Source organism: Maylandia zebra, linkage group LG23 (assembly GCF_041146795.1).
Source record: "Maylandia zebra isolate NMK-2024a linkage group LG23, Mzebra_GT3a, whole genome shotgun sequence".
Classification (NCBI taxonomy): domain Eukaryota; kingdom Metazoa; phylum Chordata; class Actinopteri; order Cichliformes; family Cichlidae; genus Maylandia; species Maylandia zebra.
The window spans coordinates 47,741,965-47,769,894 of NC_135188.1; the positions used below are offsets into that span (position 1 = coordinate 47,741,965).

Genomic DNA, 27,930 nt, shown 5'->3' on the forward strand with positions numbered 1-27,930 from the left:
GTGTCAATGGTCCCACAGACTTTTTTGTTCATGTCAGCATGATACACATGTGGGTCAAATTTCATTCATGTAGCTCAAACGATGTGTTCGTAGGACTGCATTTAACAACACATAGGTGGCGCTCCAGAGCCATTTTCCAATGCTCATATGTAAAACCATTAAAATACGAAATTTGTCACCAGACCTGACACGTGTGCAACATTTCATGAGTTTTTGAGCATGCTAAAGCCCTCAAAAAGGCACTTGTTTCGCCTGAAGAAGAAGAAGATGAAAGATACAGTAGGGCCTCAGTGCTCGGGCCCTAATAATAATAATGATGATGATAATAATAATAATAATAATAATAATAATAATAATAATAAACTGAGCAGAGACAATAGTAATTAATAATAATAATAATCATCATTATGACAATGATTATTGAAAAAAACAATACCCTATACAGAGGAACTGTATAGGATTGCGTGTAGTCTGCTGAGGAGGAACAGATTTTCATCCGGAACATTGCCACAGATATTCACTTTCCACCCGGAACGGCAAAGCGATGCACATTAAAACATGGCGGCCAACATAGAGCAAATTTTTCAAGATTTCATATTAAATAAAATCAGAGAAATTGAAGACCAGAATGAGGACAAAGCGTATGTTGTTTGTTTGTATTCTTCTATTGAGACGTTATTTGAAATTTCACTGAACAGACATGTTAGTCGCTGCTGCAGCTACCGGTTGCTGCACCAGTTGCCAAATAAAGGATGAAAGCTAACGTTGCTTAGGTTTGTTTTCAGTTAAACTGTACCGCTAGGAGCGAGGCCATTCGTGGACGCGGGAGGTCGAAAAGAAAGCCGAGAGACTCCGTAAAGTTTAAAAACAGTTCATTAGGTTTGAAGCGGACATTTTTCTATTTAAGTCACTGCCGGTTTTAATGATAAGACTATGAAAAGAATTCGAAGCAATGATAGAAGAAACCTGAAACCTCTTAAATCTTCAACAGGCATGACTGTTAAACACCTCATCTGGATCTTACTATCCAATAAGCGGTGCAGGGAGAGGCTTCAGAATATTAGACATTTAATAAACGTTGGCTGACTCTTTCTGGTCAAACAGTAACACGTATTTTCTCTGCCTCTGTCCATCAGTGATGCTAAAAGAGTGGGTGACTGCAGTAACATGGATGGAGCAGAAAATGCCTCTACAAAGAGACACAAAGACGTGAGAAGCAGCAGTTCGCACAAGAAGCACAAAAAACACAAAAGCAAGAGGAAGAAGAGGAACCGAGAGAAGGAGAGTAGTTCAGAGTCTGGGGCAGACCTGAAGCGAAAAAATAAACACAAGTCAAGGTGATCCTGAAAGCACATGCTGCAACATCCACAGTCAGAAAACCTGTGTGCTCACGTGCTCAGCCAGCAAATATAACTCCAAAGAAAGCATGTGATAGTCTGAGAGGAAGGGGCTGGGCTCACAAAGGAACCTGTAACTTTACCTGTGCATTATGTCCAGTTTCAAAAGTCAGTGAATGAAGGGAGTAAAAAGGTTTACTACATACACGGTGGGATAACGTGTAGCCCGCAACCTAGATCGTTCAGGGGGGCAACACTACTGTACAAAAACAGCCAATAGCTTCCTGCCGTTTTACTGTTAATTATGACTGTTTAAATGTGCCTAATTCAGGCTTTATCTTTGCTTCATAGAAGAGGAACACCAACGGAAAGAAAAACAGAGCAAGGTACGGCTCTTTATTATATTGTCAACTTTTTGAGCATCGAGTGTTTACCGCAGATAGACTTGGTATATTCACAGCTGCCCTATTCTGTGGCTAATCTTTATATATGTTTTTAAAAAATATTTTCAGTAGACAATCCCCTTGTTCGTATTTAAAAGTTAAGTCACTGCTGACCAGCTGGCCCAGGCCCTTTTCAGTCTCATGTTCCCAGAAGCTGATTGGTTTGACATTGTCCCCGTCTTTGATGTCCTTCTTTAGCTACATGAAGACTCTGGTCCTTTGTACTGTATTCTAACTGCACCCTTTTCAAGGTTTTGTCTGCTCTGGAAGGCAGCATGTCTGTGTAGGTTCTCAGAGACCATGTATGTCCACTGTGAATGACCATCATTGAGCAGAGGGGGTGGCTTAAGACACCCACCTACAAAGCAGTCTTGATATCCCTTCCCAGGTACCTCAACACGCACTCGCATTTTGCGTCAGGTGACCTGATAGGTCACATGATAGGGTGAGGAAAAGTCTCCTCAACCTATTATTGATCATGTGCCTCATCACATGAGCCAAGCTGTTTAAAAGTGTGTGGGCCAGTTGACTCACCCTATCATGTGTCTGTGTAGATGAACTGACGCAAAATGTGAGTGGGCATTAGGACTAGGGATGGGTACCGATATCCGGTGCCATTTTTTTTCTGAGCTGTCATACACTCTGGATTCCAGCCAATCATTTTACCTTTCCAAGGATAGTAGGCGGGCCCAGGTACGTACGTTCTGTTAGAGCAGAGCTACAGATTAAAAACGCCCAAGGCGAAGCGGTCAAAGTCTGGCTGTACTTCACAGCAAAAGATGCAAACTCAGCAGCAACAAGTGCTTTAAGCTGATACTGTGATACTGTCAAAGGAGGCAACACCTCGAATCTGATGAAGCACCTGGCGCCGCATAGCGTTGTTTTAAAAGCCGAGAAATGCGCCGTATTTGATAGCTTGCTGCGAGACCTCACACCGAGCACATCTACTGCGGGTGTGGTAAATTTCCATTAGTGAGTTAGCGCGGATCGCCCCGTGCGTGGGGCTAGACGGTGGTTATCATTTTGCAGAAAAAAAGAGACTGCTAAAAATAAAAACATGAGAGGTTTGTGTTCTCCATTCTTTAAGCACCGGCACCGTTTCAAAAGTACAGATTTGGCACAGATAAAGCCTAAACGATACCCACCCCTAATTAAGACGCCAGGGAAGGGATTTCAAAACTGGATTGTAGGTGGCAGATGGTTGGTGTAGTAAGCCATCCGCTCTGTTCAAGGATGGTCGTTCACAGTGGACATAGATGGCTTCTGTCAACTCTCTTTTAAACCATCGGTCTTCTCTGGTGTCCTCGAAAGAGCGACCTTTGACCTTTAGATGCAGACGTACAGCTGAGTCTTGTCCTGTCCAGGTGGCTCTTCTATGTTGTGCCGTGCGCTTATGGAGTGGCTGTTTGGTTTCTCCAATGCAGAGGTCTGAGGTCTACACACGTTTTCAAGAAACTGAAAGAAGTCCAGTTGCTTCTCATTCCAAGCTCCTTAGATTACGATGTCTGGAATGACTGAGAACCTACAGACATGCTGCATAACCAAACTCAGAGAAGTTGAAGAGCAAAACAAGGGCCAGGTTCAATAGTGTATTAGTAGTTTCTATTTGAGTAATGTGACAATTATCAGTGTGGAATTCTCTAAAAACTTCTTCAATACTGCTTTAATGATGTAGACATATGTCTTTTAGCCGAGTCCACATTGGGCCATCCTTCATTAAAGTTTATATCCATAGTTTATATCAACGTACTGGTAGATCATTTATAAAAACTAACAACGAATATTGCTGGTAAGTGGCTATAATCTAAGACGCGTGCTTTGTTGTCCATCTTCGGCATGTTGTCGTTTCACCACAGCAGACCCACATAAACAGCATCTGCTGTCACATCATCCAAGTGCAGTCAGACTCTGTGAGCTCCACGGTTCTCCTTTCCCATTTCCTTGTAAATTCTGTCTACGTTGCCATATGTTGTCCTGTATATGTCACATACAATATTTTTTGCTGCAAAAATATGCAGAGCTGGTAAACTGTTTTCCAGGTGGGGATCGTGAGAGTAAGTCCAGATGCCGCAAGAAGCACTTAATTGGAAAGAGGAAGAAGAAGAAAAGGAGGAAAGACGATGAGAATTCATCAGATACTGACTCTGCTTTTGTGTTAAAGCATACTAAACTAAAACGACAGGAGGAGCTGCCTGATATAATCCCAAAACAGGTGAAAACAAAGTACTTTCATTGTGGTCCCAATACATAAATCAGCTTTAGTTTCTAATACAGATTTATCCCTTTGCTTTTACTAACAGTAGGAGAGAATTCCTTTCTCATGTTTGATTTGTCTGTAGTGTTCACAAGTAACTATGTCAAGTAGAATACAGGTTAAATTTATGTACTGCTGTCCTTCTGACTGCGACTGTAGCTTGTTAGTCTGTTCTTGCAAAGTCGTCACCGTCGGACTGTTTAGTTGGACTAATTATCTTAGGAGGAGCGAGTGTCCTGCATTTGTTGGGCCAGCGTCTGAGGCGGGACATTGGGCCCGATTTAGCCCCTGCATGCGAGCTTTTATCTTTTTCATTGTAAATCTTAAGTGTGTTGATTATAAGTCTGTGTGATGATATTTTTGTGCTTGGTAATAGTAATAATACAGTAATATATTTCTGCCTGTTACCATTAGATCCAATACATAAGGCTTAATGAAAAATTCTTCAATTTTCAAATTCAAGTTTGGGCCATTTGGTCGATTCAGCCGCTGACTTTGAACCAACTGTTTGATTGTGAGATAATTAAGAATATTTCTGCTAATGGGGAGAGATGAGAAGCACAACCATGAATTTGTCCTCCAGAGTGAGACTGTGGCTGCAGGGTTCTGGTGTGCTGTCTCGAGGCATCTGTGGAAGAACGGCCTCTACCTCTCGATGAGGTCAAAAGGGTTTCGCTTATAAAAACACAATTGTTGCTTAAAAGCCGCCCTTTTTGTCAGATTTTCCTTCCTTCAACTTCGCCCACTTCCACAAAATCAAGTTGAAGACTCTCCATTTTATACACATCCAGCTTCCTCTGCAAATGCACAAGTGAATGGACTGAGACTGCAACTCTGAGGGTGGAAGTGTGTAACAGTCACACTGAAGACGTTCTGAGAGTGCATGGGAAAATAACTTCGGAGGGGAGATGGGTCAAATAAATTGCATATTGATGTAACTGGGGCAGCTTTGGCTCAGGCGGAAAAGCCAGGATAAGCACATCACAGTGAAACCTGAGTCGCCCCGTGTGATGGTGTGAAAGTGTGTGTGGGGGTTTAATGAAGCTGGTTATAAGAAAGCACTTTGTGTGGTCAAATAGTTGTTAGTTGAAAGTGCTATATCATTACCAGTCCATGCTACACTCACGAAAGAATAATGAAAATAAGGTTTCTTTTTTATTGCTCTCTGACAGGAAAACTCAAATAAAGGAATAGAAGATGAGGAAAGACGTGACAGGCAGGGATGCCATTCACCTTCACATTCCTACTCCCAGTCACATTCCTGCCCAGTGAAGAACTCTGACTCTCGGACTCGACACTACCGTCAGAGGTCTAGGACTCGCTCCAGGTGGGAAGCAAACTTTGAACGAAATGTTGATGGCTCCTCCTCTGTTTATTTTGTTATACAAACTGTTTTCCCTTCAAATCTGTGGGCTGATGATCCTAATTTGCCAAGACGGCTGCCAACAGTAAATGTACCGCATTTATTTAGTATTTATTCTACCACTCTGTAGACTTTACCTGACATTCCACATTCATGATTTGGATTTATGAACTTAACCAACAATACTTTGACATGCTAACTGGAAGATCTAGGAACTACTACCAACTTTCTTATGTTCAGCTGTCCTCCGATGAATGGTTGACCGACTCCACCTGCCTGTTTAAAGGTTAAAGAGACAGACACAATATCTCCCAGTTAATGTAAAATAAATGTTTGCAAAATAATGGCAATATTTATTTTTCCATAATAAATATTGAGTCCTTAGTAAAATTACTAGGCTTTTAATCAGGTCGTGTTGTGGCTTTTAGATTAAATTTAAAAGTTAAGCTGCTGTGTAAAATATAGACACAAACAGAATGTGGTGATTTGCAACTCCCATAAACACATTTTATTCACACTTGAAAACAGAAAACACATTGAATGTTTAAACTAAGACAGTTCCGTTTTTAGTCACGGTGGCACGATGGTTAGCACTGTTGCCGCACAGCAAGAAGGTCCTGAGTTCAATTCCACCATCAGGCCGGGGTCTTTCTGTGTGGAGTTTGCATGTTCTCCCCGTGTTTGCGTGGGTTCTCTCCGGGTACTCCGGCTTCCTCCCACCGTCCAAAGACATGCAGCTTGTGGGGATAGTTTAATTGGATAATCCAAATTGCCACTAGGTGTGAATGTGAGTGTGAATGGTTGTCTGTCTCTGTGTGTTGGCCCTGCGACAGACTGGCGACCTGTCCAGGGTGTACCCTGCCTCTCGCCCTATGACAGCTAGGATAGGCTCCAGCGCCCCCCGCGACCCTGAAAAGGATAAGCGGAAGCGAAGAGAGAGCAGTTCTGTTTTTATTCGTTTTTTATTTGGCTCATTTTGACTTTGGTGGCAGCAACATGTCTAAAAAAATGGGATGGGGGAACAACAGGCTGCAAATGTACAGTGGGGCAAAAAAGTATTTAGTCAGCCACCGATTGTGCAAGTTCCCCCACCTAAAATGATGACAGAGGTCAGTAATTTGCACCAGAGGTACACTTCAACTGTGAGAGACAGAATGTGAAAAAAAAATCCATGAATCCACATGGTAGGATTTGTAAAGAATTTATTGGTAAATCAGGGTGGAAAATAAGTATTTGGTCAATAACAAAAATACAACTCAATACTTTGTAACATAACCTTTGTTGGCAATAACAGAGGTCAAACGTTTACTATAGGTCTTCACCAGGTTTGCACACACAGTAGCTGGTATTTTGGCCCATTCCTCCATGCAGATCTTCTCGAGAGCAGTGATGTTTTGGGGCTGTCGCCGAGCAACACGGACTTTCAACTCCCGCCACAGATTTTCTATGGGGTTGAGGTCTGGAGACTGGCTAGGCCACTCCAGGACTTTCAAATGCTTCTTACGGAGCCACTCCTTTGTTGCCCGGGCGGTGTGTTTTGGATCATTGTCATGTTGGAAGACCCAGCCTCGTTTCATCTTCAAAGTTCTCACTGATGGAAGGAGGTTTTGGCTCAAAATCTCACGATACATGGCCCCATTCATTCTGTCCTTAACACGGATCAGTCGTCCTGTCCCCTTGGCAGAAAAACAGCCCCATAGCATGATGTTTCCACCCCCATGCTTCACAGTAGGTATGGTGTTCTTGGGATGCAACTCAGTATTCTTCTTCCTCCAAACACGACGAGTTGAGTTTATACCAAAAAGTTCTACTTTGGTTTCATCTGACCACATGACATTCTCCCAATCCTCTGCTGTATCATCCATGTGCTCTCTGGCAAACTTCAGACGGGCCTGGACATGCACTGGCTTCAGCAGCGGAACACGTCTGGCACTGCGGGATTTGATTCCCTGCCGTTGTAGTGTGTTACTGATGGTGACCTTTGTTACTTTGGTCCCAGCTCTCTGCAGGTCATTCACCAGGTCCCCCCGTGTGGTTCTGGGATCTTTGCTCACCGTTCTCATGATCATTTTGACCCCACGGGATGAGATCTTGTGTGGAGCCCCAGATGGAGGGAGATTATCAGTGGTCTTGTATGTCTTCCATTTTCTGATGATTGCTCCCACAGTTGATTTTTTCACACCAAGCTGCTTGCCTATTGTAGATTCACTCTTCCCAGTCTGGTGCAGGTCTACAATACTTTTCCTGGTGTCCTTCGAAAGCTCTTTGGTCTTGGCCATGGCGGAGTTTGGAGTCTGACTGTTTGAGGCTGTGGACAGGTGTCTTTTATACAGATGATGAGTTCAAACAGGTGCCATTCATACAGGTAACGAGTGGGGGACAGAAAAGCTTCTTACAGAAGACGTTACAGGTCTGTGAGAGCCAGAGATTTTCCTTGTTTGAGGTGACCAAATACTTATTTTCCACCCTGATTTACGGATAAATTCTTTACAAATCCTACCATGTGGATTCATGGATTTTTTTTTTCACATTCTGTCTCTCACAGTTGAAGTGTACCTCTGGTGCAAATTACTGACCTCTGTCATCATTTTAAGTGGGGGAACTTGCACAATCGGTGGCTGACTAAATACTTTTTTGCCCCACTTTAAGTGAAAAAAATGGAGGAAGATTTTGCAACTAACTGTATGAAACACTCTGTGCTTGATGACAGCACTGTTGATAAATATGTTTCACTGTGATATTACTTCATCCTGCAATTATGTGATTTCTATTTTTACTTGTAGCTCGTCAGAGAAGAAAGATGTAGAAGATGAATCCTTTCATTCCCACCAATGGCCTCCAAACTGGCCCAAGCCACCTCAGGGCAACCTCAGCAACACTGAAAGTAATTTACAAGCAGAAGAGTTGACTGAATCAAGAGTAATAAAACGGCAGACCTCTAACCACAGTGAAGGAGAGGAAACAGAAAAACTAGGTAAGACCTGTATGAAATGGACGTTGGTTTCCATGACTGAGCAGGTCCTGAGTGTGTTGTGATGATTGTGGCTCATAGTTCATGGGAATCAGATATCCAGGATCTCAGAATATTAAAATCTTAAATTTCAAGTTTGAGGAAATCACTGTTCAAACAGTATAAACACCATGTATCCAGGAATAATACTGTAAATCTTACTCAAAAGCTATTAACACAAATTTGGGGTGGCTGTAACAGCAGGGTCGTTTAGTAGAAGAGCGAAAGCGGATCGTTGAATGAAACGATGACCCAGAACTGGTTTGTAAAAATGCTGCAGCTTCAGTGGTGTGGAACTGGCTTGGCTTTCGTGCGTCAGATACACAACAAAGCACATTATTTGGTAGAGGATGCTAGCAGGCCGTCGTTATTACCGAAACGATTTTATGTGCACGGCGCTCAAAAATCTGTCAAATGTTTCAGTACCACTTTGCTAAGCTACGAAGCTGCACCGCTTGATGGATTGTTGGAGCATTACGGCTGTCGTAGGCGGAGCGATACGTACTGTGCTTCAACATAATATTACCGTACTGTGTGTGTTTAACCTCTTTTTAAGTTTTGTGGATATGATACATGATTATGTTCAGGATATGTCGGCCAGTTTCCACTTAATTGAAAGGTCGGTGCTCGAGTCTCTCGTCTTCACTCTTAAATATCTTTGGCCAAGACGCTGAACCCAACATTTTCTCTGATGAGTTCATTGGAGTGTGTGTAATAGAAGGCACTTAGTGCTCGTGCGAATGGCTGAATGAGGCATGTTGTATAAAGGGCTTTAAGGACTTGAGTAGAAAATGTAAGAACTAGCTCTGATCACATTTGTGTGGGAAATAGTGTTGTATAAAACAGTACCTGGACCCTTGTTCGCACGGCTGGGAACAGTCAGTTAGCCACTGCTGCACACAGCTGCTCCTGCGGACCTTCCTGCCACGCTGCCAGTTGGTCCTAAGTCAGCCTCACCGCAGCCTCAAGGCTCGGCGGCTGGTGGCAACAGACCCACTTCGCCATCCCGGTGTCTTGCAGCCGGCTGACATACGTGGACCTCCGGCCTTATCCGACCCTCCTGGAAAGTGGTGCAGATGGTCCTCGGAGGAGAGCCCTAGCTGGTCCAGGATGCCTTGTGGGAAGACTCAGCGCTACCACTTGGGCTTCCCCTAAGAGCAACGGGAGCAGCCGGGGAGCCGACTCCTCTGCCGGCCATCGCCTGGAACACCTCCAAGAAAGCTTGGAGGTCCACACAATGCTTCTGCTTCTGATGCACTGCCACTTAGGGCAGGGCAATATGGCCAAAACTATTTATCACGATATATATTTGAAAATTTGCAATATCGATATAACTGACAATATAATTGACACTAGACAAAACACTTTATAACTCCACAACTTTATTAGTGCAAAAACCCCATCAATGTATTTTCACTTAAACAAGCAGCTGTTTTTTATCTGCATTAAAGTTATATAAAAATGTAACAGTGCAAATGCAAATTCGTTGCTGACAGTTTAACCAAAAGGCATTTCCAGTGGAAACTGGCCGACATATCCTGAACATAACCATGTATAATATCCACAACACTTAAAAAGAGGTTAAACACACACAATATGGTAACATTATGTTGAAGCACAGTACGTATCACTCCGCCAGGCTCCGCCTACGATAGCCGTAATGCTCCAACAATCCATCAAGCGGTGCGGCTTCGTAGCTTAGCAAAGTCGTACTGAAACATTGTTAACAGATTTTTGAGTGCCGTGTACATGAAATCGGTTCGGTAATAACGACGGCCCGCTAGCATGCGCTACCAAAAATAGTGCTTTGTTGTGTATCTGACGCACGAAAGCTAAACCAGTTCCACACCAGTGAAGCTGCAGCATTTTTACAAACCAGTTCTGGGTCATCGTTTCATTCAACGATCCGCTTTCGCTCTTCTCGTTCTGCGTCACCGCCATGCTTTATCGGTCATGTGCGTATGAAAACAAAGGCACTGCGCATGCGCGTTTTACCCAAATTCTATCGCGATATTTCATTTTCTTATCGTTGCCCAACATTTTACCGGTGTTACCGTGAACGGTTTGACATGGCCCAGCCCTACCGCCACCTACTCCCGGTGTATTGCCACCAGCTCAGACCCAATCTTTGCCAGTGCCTCCACCGGCTGCGGGGGTTGGGGCTATGACATGCTGGTGTCCTGGGTTTCGGCTCCACCCAGATTCTTGTGCAAACTATTATTTTATGTTTTGCACTTTACAGTGCTCTGCTCTCTTTTCTCTGCGATTTCCGCTGCCAGCTCCTCCACCTCCAGCAGATCTGATCAGATATCCCCCCTCTCTCGCCCCAGGCGCTACTGAAATAGGGAAGGCATGATTAGATGATGCTCGCCAACTGCGAAGACCAGCCTCCCCTGATACCACACCTTGAACCTGCTGCTTCACTCCTCCCCTGCAGCTGAGCCATCAGCCTCAACTTGCCACACATACACACTATAAATCTGGTGATAATAGAGATAACTTGAAAAATGTCATTTCCTCTCTAGTCTTACAGACACATACACAGTTTTATTCTAAAATACTAGAATAAAACTAAAATAAATACTTTGTAATGTCCAATCAGTGCTTTGTGTTATTAATAGGTGTGGCTTTTAATTTAGATGTATTTGGGTTTTTTCAAGCTGTGGTCTTTGTCATGTGATTTTCTAAAAACTTCAGCTTCTAGTGCATCCACGTCCGTGCCAAGCCAGTCCATATCTGCTAAACATCACCTGAGCACTGAGCCTGGCTTGCTTCAGTGCAAGGCATCAGAAACGTCCTTTCCTGCAAATGTGAAATCTGCTGGAAAGAAAAGAAAAAAGTCACCACAGAAGAAAAAAGAGGAGAAGTCATCAAAGAAGCAGAAAAAATCCAAGTCACCACGTAGAGGCTACAAGAGAGAATCTAGATCCACGAGCCCTTCACTTAGGAAGAGATCACGCTCAAGGTAGGTCAGGGGGTGGAGTGTGTTTGCGCTGGCTTACTTACCTGGAGATAATTTATCTGCATTTGAGAAGCATGATCACACCTCACACACGCCTTATGGTTCTGTTCTATACATGACATCCATACACCAAATAGCCCCATGGACCCTCCCTCCCTTTATTCATTCACCTCTCATTAGATCCCACTGCTCACCATTGGTGCTAGTTTCAGTCGTACATAAACAGTACGTGTATCTTAAGGCTGGGAAACCTGCAGTCAGCTGAGACTGAAGAAGTCACTTGAATGAGTGACGAAACGTTTCTCCCACTCAAAACATCCAGATCAACAGAATCAACTTTTGGGAACAACCTGAACTGCTTGTCAGACAAATTAGCTGCTTACCTTGGACAACTCGTCACGTCCTGCTCTCCTGTCCAGCCCACAGACTGTCTTTTCAGAGAACCTGTTACAGTGGAGCCTGAGCCCACAGTGAGTGGAGCTCTGAGCCCACAGTGAGTGGAGCCTGAGCCCACAGTGAGTGGAGCCTGAGCCCACAGTGAGTGGAGCTCTGAGCCAGATGTGTAAAGCTGTTTCACTGAGTGAAGCCACCCACTGGCAAAAACATAAAACATGTTATACTTGTTCACATTTTATAAAATTAAGTTTACTCAGTTGACTTGAGGAATGATGCGTCCTCATTATGATGATTTCTTTCTAAATCATAGAAGCTGTGTTATTCTGTACCACAGATTAATGGTTTCAAATATTTCTTCAGCATTAAAGTAATCCAGTGACACTTGTGTGTATTTCCACTCAGTAAACAATAGCTGTTGATACTTAATTCACTAAACTTTATCTTTCAAATTGTAAACAAATGCGCTTTAGAACAGCATTTGTCGCTGGCACAGTGTAACTCAGTTTAACACAGTAATCTGAAGTGTCCATCAAAGTGGCCAATCACATCAGGAGCCCATCCTCCTTTGGGCTCTGCCTCCCGACAGTCAAAAGTAAGTTTATTCACGTGAGCAGGATTTCTCTCTGAGTGCAGGGAGGTACCTGCAGGACCCTGAAACTGTAGCAGTGCATGCAAAGCAGACGCCTGTGCGTGCACGATGGCGTCAAAGTCATCCTGTTCCACAGGACCACGGCCTCATTTAGAGGTGGCAACTTGCTTCCCCACAGTTGCAAATGCAGTTTGCCTGATTATGTGTTGGCAAGAGTGTTCTGATGAAACTAGTGCTTCCTGGCCATTTTGCAATCACCACATTGTCTTCATCACATCTAGTTTTTCAGTCCATGGAACAGAATCATAGAGGCGGGTGCCCAAAATATTTATCACAGTTGTAGCTGTACACAGTGGTTCTTGAAAGTTTGTGAGTGCTTTTATTACATTGTAAAGTTTCACCTATGAATATTTGTATACAGATGTTGTTTAGCAGTTGGTTTTTTGAAAGATAAATGAGACTGCATGTTGCTTTGTAGGTCAAGGGGCCGCAGGCCACGGCGGTCACGCTCGCGGTCAGTGTCACAAAGTCGGCGGAGGGTTGCATACAGCCAGAGAGACCGTTGGAAGCGTGAGCCGAGCCATTCCCCTGTGCTAATCCTACGCAAAAACAGGTCGCCCTCACGGAAACACGGCAGCTTGAGCAACAGCCCTCACCGTATCAGTGAACTGGGTCAGATATTATGAAGTCACTCGTGTGAATGTAATACGTGCCATTTTTCCTTTTTGTTACTTGTATTTTGGTGCTATTGTATATAACAAAGAGGAGGCTGCTGTCATAAAGTAACTGTAAATAAGTTAGCGCCTGATTTTTACTAGGTGCCAGTTTTTACTAGAAAAAACCTCTAACCTCTTGTTTACTTCATTTTTTAGTTGCTCACCTTTCCTTGTCAACTTGATGCTTCCCCCCCCCCCATGATAAAGCTCAAGTTTAAATACTGTGAGAACAACAGGGGATTCAATGTTGTACTCTATCATGAGTCAGTACCAGTAAATATATGTGGGATCCTGTATGTTATGGGGTGGCTGTGAACTCCAAGTTAGTGTGAATAGAAAAAGTGCTTGTCTGAATGATGAATTAGGCAAGTAGTATAAAGCACTTTGAGTCTGAGTCCATTACCTCTGAAAGATGATGGTTATATGTTGCTTCTGACTATGTGATCATCACACTAATTCCCATTAATTCATTTTGTTGTGATGATTTACTTGAGATTACAATTTTCTTATCTTCTTTACCGCTAAAATCATATGCTCAGATTTCTATTTTAAAAAAGGAAAATAAAACTGTATATAGCTGTTAGAAACTTCATATTATGTATTATGTCTAAAAAATGTAAGATTTATTTTTTTGTTTCTCAGATAAGGAGCAGTTGTTGGAAATTGCTAAGGCCAATGCTGCTGCCATGTGTGCCAAAGCTGGTATGCCTATCCCTGCTAGCCTGAGATCCTCAGTGCTTCCCCTGGCTCTGCCAACAATGGCTATGAATGCTGCAATGGCCAGTATGACTGCTGGTAGGAATTTGACTTTCCTCTTTCCTGCATGATTTTTTCCTCCTGTTATCACTAGGGATGGGTATCGTTTAGGTTTTATCCGATACCGGTGCCAAACCGGTACTTTTGAAACGGTGCCGGTGCTTAAACGGTGCTCGAACCGGTGCTTAAAGAATGGAGAACACAAACTTTGTCCTAAAACCTCTCATGTTCAGCTGTTTTTTTGTAAAAAGATAACAATGTTAGCCTTTTCTGCAGCTATAGGACATATATGCTATCTCTCTATCAAACAAGAAGACAGGTAGACATGTAACTACGACGGTGTTTGCTAGTTCACCTTACATGCATTAATGTAATAACGTGGTTAGCCTACTCAGCGTAAATTACACACGAACAACATGAAGCTACTCACGCACAGAAGAACGGCTGCTGCTGCATCATCATCCATCTGCTCTAAAAGAACGTACGTACCTGGGCCCGCCTACTATCCTTGGAAAGGTAAAATGATTGGCTAAAATCCAAAGTGTGTGACATGTCAAGAAAAAAAAAAGCACAGAAAAAAAGCACCGAAATGTGCGCTGCTTTTCGGTCTGGTTACTACCGTTTATGTCAGAACACTGGATACCGTTACCCATCCCTAGTTACCGCTGCTCCATCGATACAGATTTGGTCATTTCCTTGAGGGGACTGTTTAACTTAGTTTGAATCTGTCTGTTTGGAATGAAGTTGTAATTTATCAAAATGTACAAATACAGACATCCAGTTGACTTCTTTCTTCAACAGTAAACTGCATCTCTAATAAAGTTGGGCAATTGGACGGATATATTGACTATAGGCTGAGCCTTTCACCAGTCGTTTTTTACAAGAGCGATTTATTTATTTATTTGCCCATGAGTTGGTTTGCTAATAATGTTGGTTGAAACTAAGAGAAGCAGTCAACGGAAAACATAATAGCGCTGTTTTTAGCACTATAACTGTGTTTATCTTATCACACACTCGACCAAACAACAAATACAAAATTAAACAATAAGTAAGTTAAAAATCCAAATGTCTCTTCCTGCGAACATTAAAAAAAAATCTGATGTAATGTTGAGTTTTTTGTGTGCTTTGGCTCATCTCAGATAAATAAATAAATGAATGAATAATCCAAAAAGTAGCAATATTAATACTGAAACAAGAAAAGAAGGTAAAATATTCAAACAAATCTTATAAATTCTAAACGTGCATGATTACGTTGCTCCGCCCATCGAAAAGTCACCTGCGTGAATATATCACCTGTTGTCATTTATTGGACTGACGATTGTCGGTTGGAAACTTTTCAAATATCACCTAACCTTAATCCCTGATGTCTTTTCTTGTGTGTGAGTAGTTCTACTGCTGATGAGTAAGTTTTCTGGAGCAAAATAACCATGAAGGTCAAGTGAAGTGTCGAGTGTGTTGAGTCAATAAAATAAGTACTATAAGCAGAATTACACGACTGAAGCTGAAATGTTCGAATATTATTTGAGTCAGCTGTTGTGCTTCTTATTCACCGATTTGTGTGTTTTGCCGTGTCTCCTCTCACTTGTAGCCACTGTGACAGCAGCCTTGACTAACATTGGCACTTTGTCGTCACTGGTTCCACTGCCTTCCATTATGCAGAAGCCACCCGTTGCCCCTGCCCAACCCAACATCGCTAATTTGGAGGAGGTGAAAAGGAAAGTAGCAAAGCAAGCGAACAGCATTAGCATTAAAGAATTTACTGACGTAAGTTTCATGTTTTCTATGTATCAAAACAACTAAAGTTAGTGCAAAGGACAGGCCATCGTATGCCAAAAGAAAACGGTCACAAGCTGAACAGGCAATGAGTTAAAACACTGAAGCACTCCATGATCCTCTGTGATCCAGGCCCTTGTGCATGCTCACATAGCAACGATGAGCCTGATACTTAAAAATGATTTTGGATTTAGAGCATGGATTTACATACATCCAACAGTTGTTGTATAAAATATGAGCTGATTCAAAGAGGGTCAGGTGGGATTTTCTTTTCCAGATTTGGTTAATGTCATAGAGTGAGCCTTACATTAAAGGACAAGTGCATTACGTTTTGTTAAAGCTCTGCCGCTCTACCTTTATAGGTGGAAAGGTCTCTGTCTGCTTACATACAGGATCCTACTCAGATCATAGCAGTTCTAAAGTACAGTTCTGCAGTGTTCTGTAACAGCCATGGAGATCTGCAGCCTGCAATGTGGAAAAACAAGAGCGATGCGTCGTAGTTACATAGCTTACTCTTTATATGTGTGTGTGTGTTTGCAGAAATGCAAGATGATTGCAGACAGTACAGAAGAGCTGCCAGTGGCAGTGCCTCATGTTTCAGATGAAGAGGATGATGAGAAACCTTTTGGAGGAGCAGCTCTACGAGAACCAAAAGCAATCACCTTCAGTGTTAATGTAATATGCACACGTGCGCTGCATCGTGTCTGTTTTAAATGCAGTTAGACCCAGAAATATTTGGACGCAGTTTTCATAGCTTAGTCTTTGTACACCCACAACACATCTGAAATGCAGGAGCTGAAATACCAATTAGATGCAGACTTAACTTAAATATAAGTGATACAGCTGAAATGTTACGTGAAACTTTTAGGATTTACAATCATTTTGTTACACAATCCTTTCATTTCAGAGGTTTATTTATCTTGGATATTTTAGGAATTCTTTACAGGCATTAAAATCCATTTTCTCATCAGGCCAAGTTCGCATGATTGGCTCATTGCGGAGTATGCTGAAGGTTATCATCTGTCTGTGCGATTCATTTAACTGAATCTGAGCTGACAGTATGTCCCTATACACATGACCCTGTCATCACATGCAGGTTTCTTTGTCACGCTGTTTTCTTCCTGTGGTTCTGGTGTGAACTGTGAACTGATTATCTTAGTTTCAACTTTCTGAAGAATGCTATCCCAAAACTGGGCAGATGTTTTGAGTGGTTTTTCTGTTCTTGAGCTGATGTCAATTATATAACTCAGTTCAAATTCCCAGATAGGGAATAATATGGTGAAAGTGGGAGTTTCAGAAGAGCGAGGGAATGAGACTCGCTGCCGTTTGGATTTCACAAAGAGGATGTCAAACATCCGGTAATTTGCAAAACATGCAGCAAAACTATTGCTGCAAAAGGTAGCAGTACTCAAATGTATTCCACCAGCTGAAAAGTCATAGCTTTGTGAGTCTTTATGTTTGACTTTTGCTTGGCTCATTTTGGGTTTATTTTTGATGGCCTGGCACATTCTCTGTGGGCAGGGACAGGAGGAGAGAAGCTGCAGAGAGGCATGTAATGATGGGGTCACCTGGTCCTTCATAGGGTTTTTCTGGTGGATATAGTCGCAGTTGTGTAATAAGTAACTTTTTCGAAAAAAGAAGTAACCATTTCCAATTTTTGTCCAATCAGAACTCAACAGTTCGTCCAGCAGTCCGTAGTGATGCAGGCATGGCCAAGGAGTTTCCAGTGTCTTCAGGAACACAGCATCGTAAGAAGGTATGAAACTCGTTTTTATTAGACTGAATAGAATCACTTCCAGTGTGCATCTCAGTGCTACGTTTCTGTTCCACTTAACCGGGATGTCTGAGTTAGCATCTTCCTTTCTTTAGGTCAGCAGGGGGCGTGGCCATTTCAAAACCATAATATTTAGATTTTGCTGCCATTTTGCTGCTTTCAAGTCATCGTCTTGTTGCATAAACAACATAGTAACGGACTCTAGCCTTGAATTTTCTTCTTAAATTTTATTTATTTATGATTTCTTTACAAAGTTTTCAAGGGTTTGAGGGGCTGAGATAAAAGCACGAACCCCCCCAACATGCTTTATGGTAAATATGAGGTTTTGTTGTTGGTGTGCAAAATCTTTTTTTCTCCCAAACATGTGTTGTGCATTTTTGTTGAAAAGTTAAGAATACAAATTTTTATCTGTCCCAAGAATTGTGTTGCAGGATAGTTTGTGGGAGCAGTAACCATGACTACGACGGTGTTCTTCCTTAATTTTGTTCTTTTTGTTGTTGAATGAATGAACATCTTTGTGGATCTTACTTTGTGGTCGTGGTGGGAACTTTGCAGGATGTCGAGAGAACATTTAACTTTTACATTTCCTACATTTTTGTGCCATTTGTCTTATTAGGAATTGGTTTCCATCTCAGGAGACTTTTTGGGCTTTCGAGTTTAATGGATATTTAATATTTTTTCTGGGGCCATGGTCGAGGCACTTTTCACACCATCAATATCTCAACAATATTCTGTTTGTTTCTTCATCTCGGGACGATCACATGCAGACATTTACAAATTTAAAAACCACAAAAAGAAAAATGGGGTAATGCTGTATGAGAAGAAAGGTGCACGGTGGCAGACGTCTCAGCCTGTAGCTGGTGGTGCATTAGATATGTCAGTTTGCTCCTGATTGATCCACAGGAGCAGGGCACCTCTCAATACCCCCCAAAGAATCAGCTGTCCTGACCATGTTCGTCATTTGAGTTCAGGAAGTTCCTCTCAGGTCACCATTACCTCGTTCCCAGTGAAACACAAACAGATACTTCAGATCTTTTATTCCCTTGGCTATTAGATCACTTAACTCTGACACACTTAGATTGACTTCTTTGTATGATCGTTGGTGGACACATTTCTATTTTTGCCTGTGATTGCATGAGCAGGTTGTGGCTAAGCTGCAAATGAATTGTCAGAATCAATAAAATGATCTGAATCTGATCTATATGAACAGTAAGCATTGAAACAATTCTAGCTTCAGTTTATTCTTTGAGCTGCACTTTGTATTCCACAGAATAAATGTCTCCCTTTAAACGGATTAATTGCAGGTAATTATCAAAGAAAATGTCTTTTAATATAAACCCATAGTTACTTATCTAATGTAATGTGTTACAGGAAGGAGAGGGACTGGGTGCTTATGGAGAATGGGTGCCAGTTGACAAAACAACCGAGAAGGCTGCTGTTACAACAAAGGCCCAAACAAATGTTCTGTCAGCAGCACCCTCCTCCTCCTCATCATCATCAGGGGAAACGGCAGCGGTTTTGCAGGAAGTTATTGAACAGCCAGCGTTTGTGACAAACAGTGACAAAGTTTTTCCTGACCCACAACTGCAGGTGAGAAATGAGATAGTGCATACTATACAACAGAAGTGAACACCTCTCACCTTTTTAAAGATGATTTGGGCGATGCTGGTGAACAGTGCATGGAGTAAATGTGATTGTGTGATTCCACTATGCCAGGCATTACAGTGTTTAGTTGGACAAAATCCACTGGATATCCTGTACTAATGCTAGCAAGCTCAACCAGGTCTCTTCTTCCAAGAGGTGGATTTACCACTTATCTGAAAGGAAGTTGGAGATAAAATTCTTAGGCTGAGTTTTTTGGAGTGTTTGTATTCTTAGTTCTCCTTAGTTGAATTATCTAGTTTGTTTATATTCTCTTGTTGTTCCTACTATGCCTTCCCTTTATTCCCTGTGCTTTCTGGTGTCTTTCTCGCTGTTTGTTTCTGTCTTTCTTCACTCTTCCCATATTTAAACCCTCAGTTTGCTTCTGTTCTTTGTTGCATTTTCCTTCATGCGTCCTTCCTCATGTGTTTCCCCAAAGAAGGTTTCGTTTAACATAAAATGCAAAACGATCCAAACAGTATGTTGTTGCCATTTGCCTGGACCGTGATTTGACAGTGTTTGTCTACAGTGATGGGACAAGATTACTCCTGTCCCACCAAAGACGTGCTCTGAGGGAAGGCACAGAGACATTACTTTTATTGGACTGGAAAGGTCGCTGTTTTTAAAATGCGGCTTAATGAGATGCTAATTAATGTTCAACTTTGACAATATCAGCGTTGAAACAGATTTTGTGTGGTGAAGGCAGAGCTGACATGAATTTTCCTGGAAGGATCTCTGGGGATATTTTGTCTTGCTGTGTGGGAGAGCTCTTATTTTTACACTGCCTGTCTGTGGGAAACATTGTTTAAATGCTTTACAAAAGTTAAATGAAGTATGTAATTGAAACATAGGGTGCAATTTTTTTATGTGGTTCGAGATTTTATCTTCTCTGAATTGTTGAACTGCTGTGTTTCCACACCTTCTGATTTATAAGCACTAGATTTGGTGGCAGGCATGGATTGATTTGGAAACCACAATTCTGCACATAAAGTGGCTGAATTTGTAATGTTGTTATTGACATTTAAAATGAGAAAATGGAATTTAAACAGTTTCTTGAAAACACTTCCCAACGCTTTAGTCTTTAACGAGGTAATCATCAGTAAAGTGAAGTGTTTATGAACAAACAGGTGAGCAGAGATTTCTAGATAAGTGGGGCCCTGGAGTGTGAACCAGCCAGCAGTGGGCTAACACAAAGTCTCAGCCACACAGCTGCCAAACCTTTGACCAGTTAAGAGTTACCAATGAACCCAGTATGCTTGTATTTAGGGTTTTGGAGGAAGCTTCGTTTTTTAATTCAGTTTGCTTTTTTCTCCAAATTACAGGTAAACGGATAAACTAGCTGCAAAACAATTGAATGGTTTAAGATATTTTTGTATCACGGACTTATTCAGACTGTAAGAGTTTAAAACAACTCTAGTTTGGGTCTTCTCTCCTTCTTAACCCTCAAACCTATGTCTGACTCTCTCTGTTTTTCTGTCTCTCCAGCAAGTAGACATCACCCAGGCTGTAACTGAACGAATCAAAGCTCAGAGGCGATTGGCTGAGAACCCCTATGACATCAGTGCCATCCGCATGCTCACCCGAGCACAAGAGCAGGTAATAAGTCTCAAAAGAATAAACGTTTAAAGCAGCTAACGTGCTCACCATAAAAACTTTATATTATTAGCAAGATGCTATAATAGCAGCATAATCACACTGTATCACCACTCTGGCAGCCTCAGTTTTAGGTGCAGCATGTATATGTTGTTCTGGGTTTCAGCTCCTAATATCATCTTTTTTCAATAAAAACAAAACATGGCTTTTCTCATTTTGTCAGGTCAGCATTTTGTAAAACAGGAAAATGGACAAAAGATACAAAAGCATTTCATGTTCAGTGTAAATGGTTCTTATAGAGTGCTTTGCTGCTTACACAACTTGCCTCCTTCACCCATTCAAACACATTTGCACAAGCACTTTGTTCCATGCGCTCTAAGTGCTTTCTACCCAACAGTCACACACATTCGAGCAACTTGGCGTCAGTATGTCGCCCAAGGATGACATGCAGACCGGAGCAGATGGGGGTCGAACCACCAGCCTTCTGATTAGTAGATGGTAAAAATGGTAAATGGCCTGTATTTGCACAGCGCTTTACTCAGTGCATAAGGACCCCAAAGTGCGTTACACTACATTCAGTCACACACACATTCACACACTGGTAGTAGGTGATCTGTCCCTGGTGTACCACTGCTGAGACGTTACTCACATATTAATACTTGTATAATGTTGTAGCTGGTGAGTTCACAGCTAATTCTGAGTGTTATAGTATTTTATGCGTATTATACAATTTCACAAAAGCGTAAACTTGGGAAAACATTAGGCTTTGATTAAGTGGTGACTGAGCCTCATAAATATCTGTGCGGCTGTCATGAGTGTGAGGTGGAGCTGCCACTTTGATACTGACTGCAGCAGCTGCAGTTGATCTGTTTGGAAGCAGATGTTTTGTAGACGCTTCGTGAATGAAATTAGTCTTAATGATTTATGTGACAGTGTTTCTTCTATAAAATCAAAAAGAGCAGCCAGAGGCCTGTGGATCTGTCAGAAAACCTGCCAAATCAAATCTGCATTCCCACCCATGGTAGCAAACGTGAAGCCCAGAGAATGGGGATAGCTAATCTCGGAATACTGACAGTTGTGTCAGACAAATACAGACATGCTTAAACGCTCTTATTTTATAGAAGTGTCCTTTTTCAATAGGTAGATGCTTGGGCCCAATCCAACACGGTTCCTGGTCTTTTCACTGGTTCAACTGGAGCCCAGGTCCTCAGCTCTGAGGAGCTCTCGACCAGTGGACCACAAGCATGGCTGAAGAAGGTAATGTACACAGCATTCAACGCAAAAATCAAGCTTGATTTAGTTTGAACCCCCTGGTAATCATCTCCTAGTGAAGCTCTGCACCACGTCTAGTATACTATACTCAGTATTTTCACACTGAGCCTCACATCTGAGGCTGTTAGAAAGCAGAGGTTATAACTCTTCTAGAGAATATAAAAGAAAAGACGTGCAGTAGTGCAGCCGTGTCATCACATGCGTACTGTAATATACATCCAAAAGCTTGAGTGCAAATAGAAAGTGATGCAAGATTCAACCCTTTTTTTCTCAACAACAGCAGCAAAGAAGTGTGTAAGTTATTGTGCAGCCTCTTCTTCCTGTCTGACACAGCTGGAATACAAACAGTGTGTTTTTAAGACAGCAGCCGCACTCATCACTGCTGTCGTGATCAAAACCTTTGGAGTCTTATCGAATCGCATGTTCTCAAAGCATAAACATGAAGAAGACGTATCTGCCTGCTCTAATCGATCGCTGGTTCACGTTCAGTTCGAGTTAAGTGTTACCTACATTTAACCTGCGTGTACTTCACTGCATGCTGCAACGTGGGTTGTATTCAGTGGTTGAGAGGAGAAACACTCGGCAGGACGGTCACAAACTCACGACCACACTGGGAATTCCACAGTGCTCGTCCGTTAATAAACACACTCTTCATCAACCTTACACGGCTCGGTTGAACGGCTGCTGTCTCATCATATATGAAGCGAGCAGTGTTCACACAACCCGTAACGTTGCTTTGAGTTAGGGAGGTAAAGATACGAGGTTCATCTCAGTCAGCGTTCATGTGCAGCATGGGCAGCAGCGCATACTTGTGACATCACAAAACATCACCTTAGGCTGTCTTAAAGAGACACCACACAATTGCGACTGTGACAAGGAGCATGAGAAGAAAATGTTTGCGATGAAAATGTGATAACACATCCTGTCCATCCCTGCGCTCGTGTAGATGTTGTTTTCTTTCTTTTCTCCCTTCTGACTTTTTACTGTGTTGTTTGTGTTCTGACTAGGACCAGTTTCTCAGGGCAGCTCCAGTGTCAGGGGGTGTCGGGGAGTTCCTGATGAGAAAGATGGGGTGGAAGACAGGCGAAGGGCTCGGAAGGAACCGCGAGGGTACCGTGGAACCCATCGTTATTGACTTTAAGGTTGACCGCAAAGGTACGAGAAACCAAGTGATGCACTTTTTGCTGCTGAGTCTCGACAATAGATGCTCACACAAGCTTTGCAAGACGGTGATAGTGAAGGCAGTGGGATCTATATGGTGTCATATTGCATGGATTTACTGTTATTTGGCCACAAATATTAGTTTATAGTACGATTCTCACATTTCACTCTTTAGGGAAGTGTATGGGTGATATTATAAATAATACCACATTATTGATGTTGACTTTAATGTTTTAGGTCTAGTTGCTGAAGGAGAGAAACTACAGAAGCAAACTGGTGGACTGGTAGTAACCAAGGACCTAATGGGTAAAATACACCTGAATTTGTTTCCTTAAAGATGGTGATACTGTTGACCTTTAGTCTTGCAGCTCATCAAAAAAACCCAATCAGACCCACAGGAGCAAATACAGAGTAAACTTGTTCTACATGCATTTCTTTATGATAACGATGGTGCTTAGGACCAGTGAGAGGCAGAGAATCAGACCCTGCTGTTAGAGGTTTCTGCTGCCTGAGTGTCATCTGTGAGGGTGTGATAGCTGGAGAAATCTGACAGAATGAATATATTACTCCACCAAATCTGAAATCCGTGTGTATCAGCTGACATTTAGGATTGACAGAAGAAGATAAAACAGTATTTGTGTCCAGAAACGAACCAATTTGCATGTTAAAGAAGTTACTGTTAAGTCCATAAACGCAGCAGCACTTACATGTTTAGGCATTCACCTCTAAAAGGAAAATTCCAACAAATACATAAACAATAAACAACCATGCCTGTCAATTACAAACATGCTGCTGCACGTCTTTGGTAAATCCAGGAAGTAACTTTTCATTTCCAACGTGCAGTTTGCATTGTAAGTCTGGCTCTCAGCCTTCATCCACAGGATCAAAGTATCGGTAGCATCAAAACAGTGTGTGTAATTTATCCTCAGCAAAGTGATGTGAATCAGAACAAAGGTGCAGATATACGTGATTATGTGCAACATACTTACGCAGCTCTGCCACTCCAACATATAAAATGTGCAAAAACAAGAACAAACAAGCCGCAGTACTGATATTTTCCACAAGATGGCGATCTCACATAAACAATAAACAGAATTCTCTGAACTGTTTTTGCAGTCGATCTTTTTTCAGGAATAGTAACTTCTAAATCTGCAGTAAACCGCAAAAGCTCCTGCAAGGGTCTGAGCTGCATGTCAAACATAAACAAGGACAAAAAATATTCATCATAAATATCAATGCTTCTGTAGAACATCTCTTCCTCTGAGCGCTGTCCAAATCTAACGATGTCCTTTTATCTGTGTGCAGGGAAGCACCCGGTGTCTGCTCTCATTGAGTTGTGTAACAAGAGAAAGATAATGCAGCCGGACTTTGTTATGGTCCATCACAGTGGTCCTGACCACCGCAAGAATTTTCTTTTCAAGGTGGGTCATTTTCATTCTGCGTGAAGCTGGCGACAATCTGCACCTTCTCCACTACGTCATTAAACCCCACACAGTCACTCTGTGCAGCTGGAGCTTCCTGCTCTGCAGGGCTTTATAATCGAGAGGCAACAAAAATCATCTGACGATAGTAATCACATTACTGCTGGTGGTGGGTAAATCACCTTATATGACCAACAGTGTTGGCCTTGAAAATAGTAATTACTTACTAATTACTGATTACTTCTCCAAGAAAGTAATCCCATTAGTTTACTGTTTACTCATTTACTCATTCAGGGGTTTCTCTGTGAGCGTCGCGTTCCCGTGGCAGCATGCTCGCCGCTCGCCGCTCGCTCACGTTTGAAGTTTCATTTTTCGCTGTAGAAAGTTTTCTTCCCACGCAGAGTGAACAGTGGATTTTTACAGAATCAAACTCAAAGTAATGTGATTACTTCCAAGCGTTGAACGCTGCATGTACTCTCTCTGCACTATTTTATCCATTGTTGATCTGCACACGTCTGTTGCTGCCACGGGCGTCGCACGCTCGTACGTCGTTGTCATGAGACGCTCTCACAAACAAACCACGGTTTAGTAACGCAGTAACGCAGCGTGCTTATGGGAAAGTAACAGTAATCTCATTACTTTTGGGTAACTTACAGGTGCATCTGAGAAAATGAAAATTATAAATAGTGATCTGTGTTCGTAATATCCAGCATCTCAGGGGGAGTTTGGAGTCTCTGCTGCTTCCCAGTTGTTGTGGTGTGGTGTCAGTTTCAAAGATGTTACTGTAGTGGTACAATGTGACTGTAAAGATGTACCAAGAAATGTATGTCACAAAGGGAAGCACCTGATTCTGTTATATACAGCCAGCTCTTTATTCCTCTCGTATGCATTTTGGCCTTATTTAACTTCATTTGTGACCCTATTGCCAACTCTTAAACACATGTTTTTGTATATGTGATACTTTTTTATTTCAATCTATTTGATCAAAGATGATTGAGCACCACACAGGTGTACTTCCTAGCTCGTGTTATTGTCCCTCATGCTAAATCCTTGAGAGTGCATGTAATTAAAAACCTTTTAAAAAACTGCTAAAAATGTGTTTTAATAAATGCATCAGATTCACGTGTTGTTTACGATCCCAGAAAGTGGATTTTGTTCATCTGGACCTGTGTTTGTTGGATGTTGTTAGTGAACAGAGTTATGTGTTGTGTTATCTCCAGGTCACAGTGAATGGTGTGGACTACCAACCCCAGACAGCCAGTCCCAATAAGAAGCACGCCAAGGCCATGGCAGCCACAGTTGCCCTGCAAGCTCTGGGAGAGGTAACCCACAGCTCTGACAGTCACGTCACTTTTAATATAAGTCACCCTGCAAGTGTGTAACTACAAAGAAAAGAGTGGATCCGCTGTAACTGATTGCTCAGCGAGAGCCTTCAGTCTACACTGGCTGCTGTAATAACTCAACAAGTTTTGACACAATTCAAAGAATCTATTGCTTATGTAGTTGTGACTAACTACATAAATAAATGTAGGATTTATTTATGTAGTTAGTCATAAGTCTGTGTGCTGTGACCCTGAAATGATCGAGAACCTTTATGTCACCGTGCAGGTTCAGCCTCACAGAGCAGTGATAGTGTGCAGTTGAAGGGCACTTCTTCTGAATGTCTTTATGTGCTTAAATCAACAAAGAAAACACATCAAAAAGATTTTATTTAAACATATACAGATGGATAGTATGAACCGTGAACGTAATCACTTCTGTTTGCGTCCTTAACCTCTTAAGCCCCAACGCCCCCTGATACGGGGGCAAAAGGCAGGAGATCAGTCAGGCTCGGGGCTTAAGAGGTTAAAGGAGCCAAAACCTTTGGCACAGAATCAACAATCTAAAGACGTTATAGGATACAGTAGGAAAATAGACTAAAATGATCAAATTCCTTTTATTTTGAAGACTAACGTAAATGTTTTTGTAATGTAATTAAGGCATTCTGAAAGTTGTACTACACATAGAATTTAAATAGCTTTTATTGCTTTTTAAATCCTGGTGGCATAATCAATAATAAAAATGCAAGGTTGCATTAATTTTTTATTTTCTTCTATCCAAAGGTTCCTGTGGATGGACCAGGACTCTACACTGGCCCTGTCTTCACTGCTGCTTCTACAGGCCCGCTTTTCTCTACATAGTCATGCACACATTACAAATGTAATATGGACCCTGTTCAAGGCAAACATTTTGATTTGTCACAGTAGGAAAGCCCAGAGCTCTGAAGCTGGTCCTGTGGTTTGTGCCATGGTCCATCTACTTTCCCAGTGTCACAGTGTCTACCTGGCTCCTTAATTGCTTAATCAACCAGGGTCATGTGGCCCTGTCCTCCCACCCATTGGGTAACAGGCACAGGTACACCAATCACACAGGGTACCTGAAAACAGACTCAGGTGTCTTTGTACTGTTAGAGAACACCTGAAGAAAATGCCACACAAAAAGGGGAACCAACTGTTGTGAAGTAACGACAGCTACCACAGCACTGCTACAAGGTCTTCCGTGAGTGGTTTAGATAGTTTTAGTTTGTCACCAATGTTGTTTTTTTGTTTGTTTCAGTCCCAGTGATTAACCAGTGTTTCCACTCTGGAGGCTCATTTATATTTCAAGAACTACCACCTTTGGCACATAACATGAGAACAATGAAAGCAGGTTCAGAGTGCTGATCGTGACCAGTGTTATGCCTATAAGACATCACACCTTTTCTAAAGGTACTTGAATGATCACCTTGTTTGTTTTTGTAGGGGTAGGAGTGGTAAAAAGTGATCATAGTAAAAGTGGACGATGTGTGCATGCGTGTGTGTACATATGTATGACAAATGTATAGTTTAGTAGCAGTTTAGCCCTATATTCTATTAGCTGATCAACACTTACGTCTAACACACAGCCGACAGTCTGCAGGACATTTCTCATAGTCACACAAAAGCAGAAGCAAACTGGACTGTTAGTGAAAAGTTGTATCTGTGAATGACAGCTAATGTTAGTCTTTGTGTTACATTGATGACCTAAATTTAAACAAAAGTGTTTCTCATACAAGGCTGTTAAACTTTTATTCTGGCCTTCTAAACATATGTATACAGAAATAAAGATTATATTTATGTTATTTAGTAGACGGACTGCATTGTCTTTCTTTGTTCAGAGTCCTATACCAGCACTCTTTAGCACTTTTGACTTCAGACCAACATTTTTAATGAGGGTGAACATGAACACCAACATATTGTCTAAATGTCAACACATTACATGCAGTCAGGCAAAGAACCGTTTGATCGTTCATATTAAACTGTGTACTATAAATGGCAGAAGATGCTTTGATTTGGGGGAGATTTTTGTCACCTTTGTTAAATAGTTTTAGTGACTCAAGAAAGCAGGGAGAAAGGGGAGGGGGAGACCTCCGCTCAGAGTCACACCTGGACCTAAACTGGTGCTCCACACA

The 27,930-nt window shown here is 42.0% G+C and overlaps 1 protein-coding gene across 2 annotated transcripts; it reads left to right on the forward strand.

The window, feature by feature from the left end:
- Window positions 1–510: 510 nt before the first annotated feature.
- Window positions 511–27,607, forward strand: sonb (SON DNA and RNA binding protein b). Of its 2 annotated transcripts, none has more exons than XM_004564094.4 (20): window positions 511–641; window positions 1,137–1,337; window positions 1,689–1,723; window positions 3,820–3,992; window positions 5,207–5,361; window positions 8,181–8,371; window positions 11,105–11,372; window positions 12,833–13,026; window positions 13,713–13,865; window positions 15,415–15,590; window positions 16,140–16,274; window positions 17,269–17,355; window positions 18,745–18,963; window positions 20,500–20,610; window positions 21,748–21,864; window positions 22,887–23,034; window positions 23,278–23,346; window positions 24,346–24,461; window positions 25,682–25,783; window positions 26,564–27,607. In XM_004564094.4, exons 1-20 carry the CDS (start codon window positions 559–561, stop codon window positions 26,639–26,641), a joined length of 2,811 nt encoding a protein of 936 aa, XP_004564151.1. In that variant the 5' UTR covers window positions 511–558; the 3' UTR covers window positions 26,642–27,607. The 2 variants fall into 2 exon arrangements, with proteins under 2 accessions (XP_004564151.1, XP_076736183.1); XM_076880068.1 differs by lacking the exon at window positions 511–641 and adding an exon at window positions 861–879.
- Window positions 27,608–27,930: the final 323 nt, after the last annotated feature.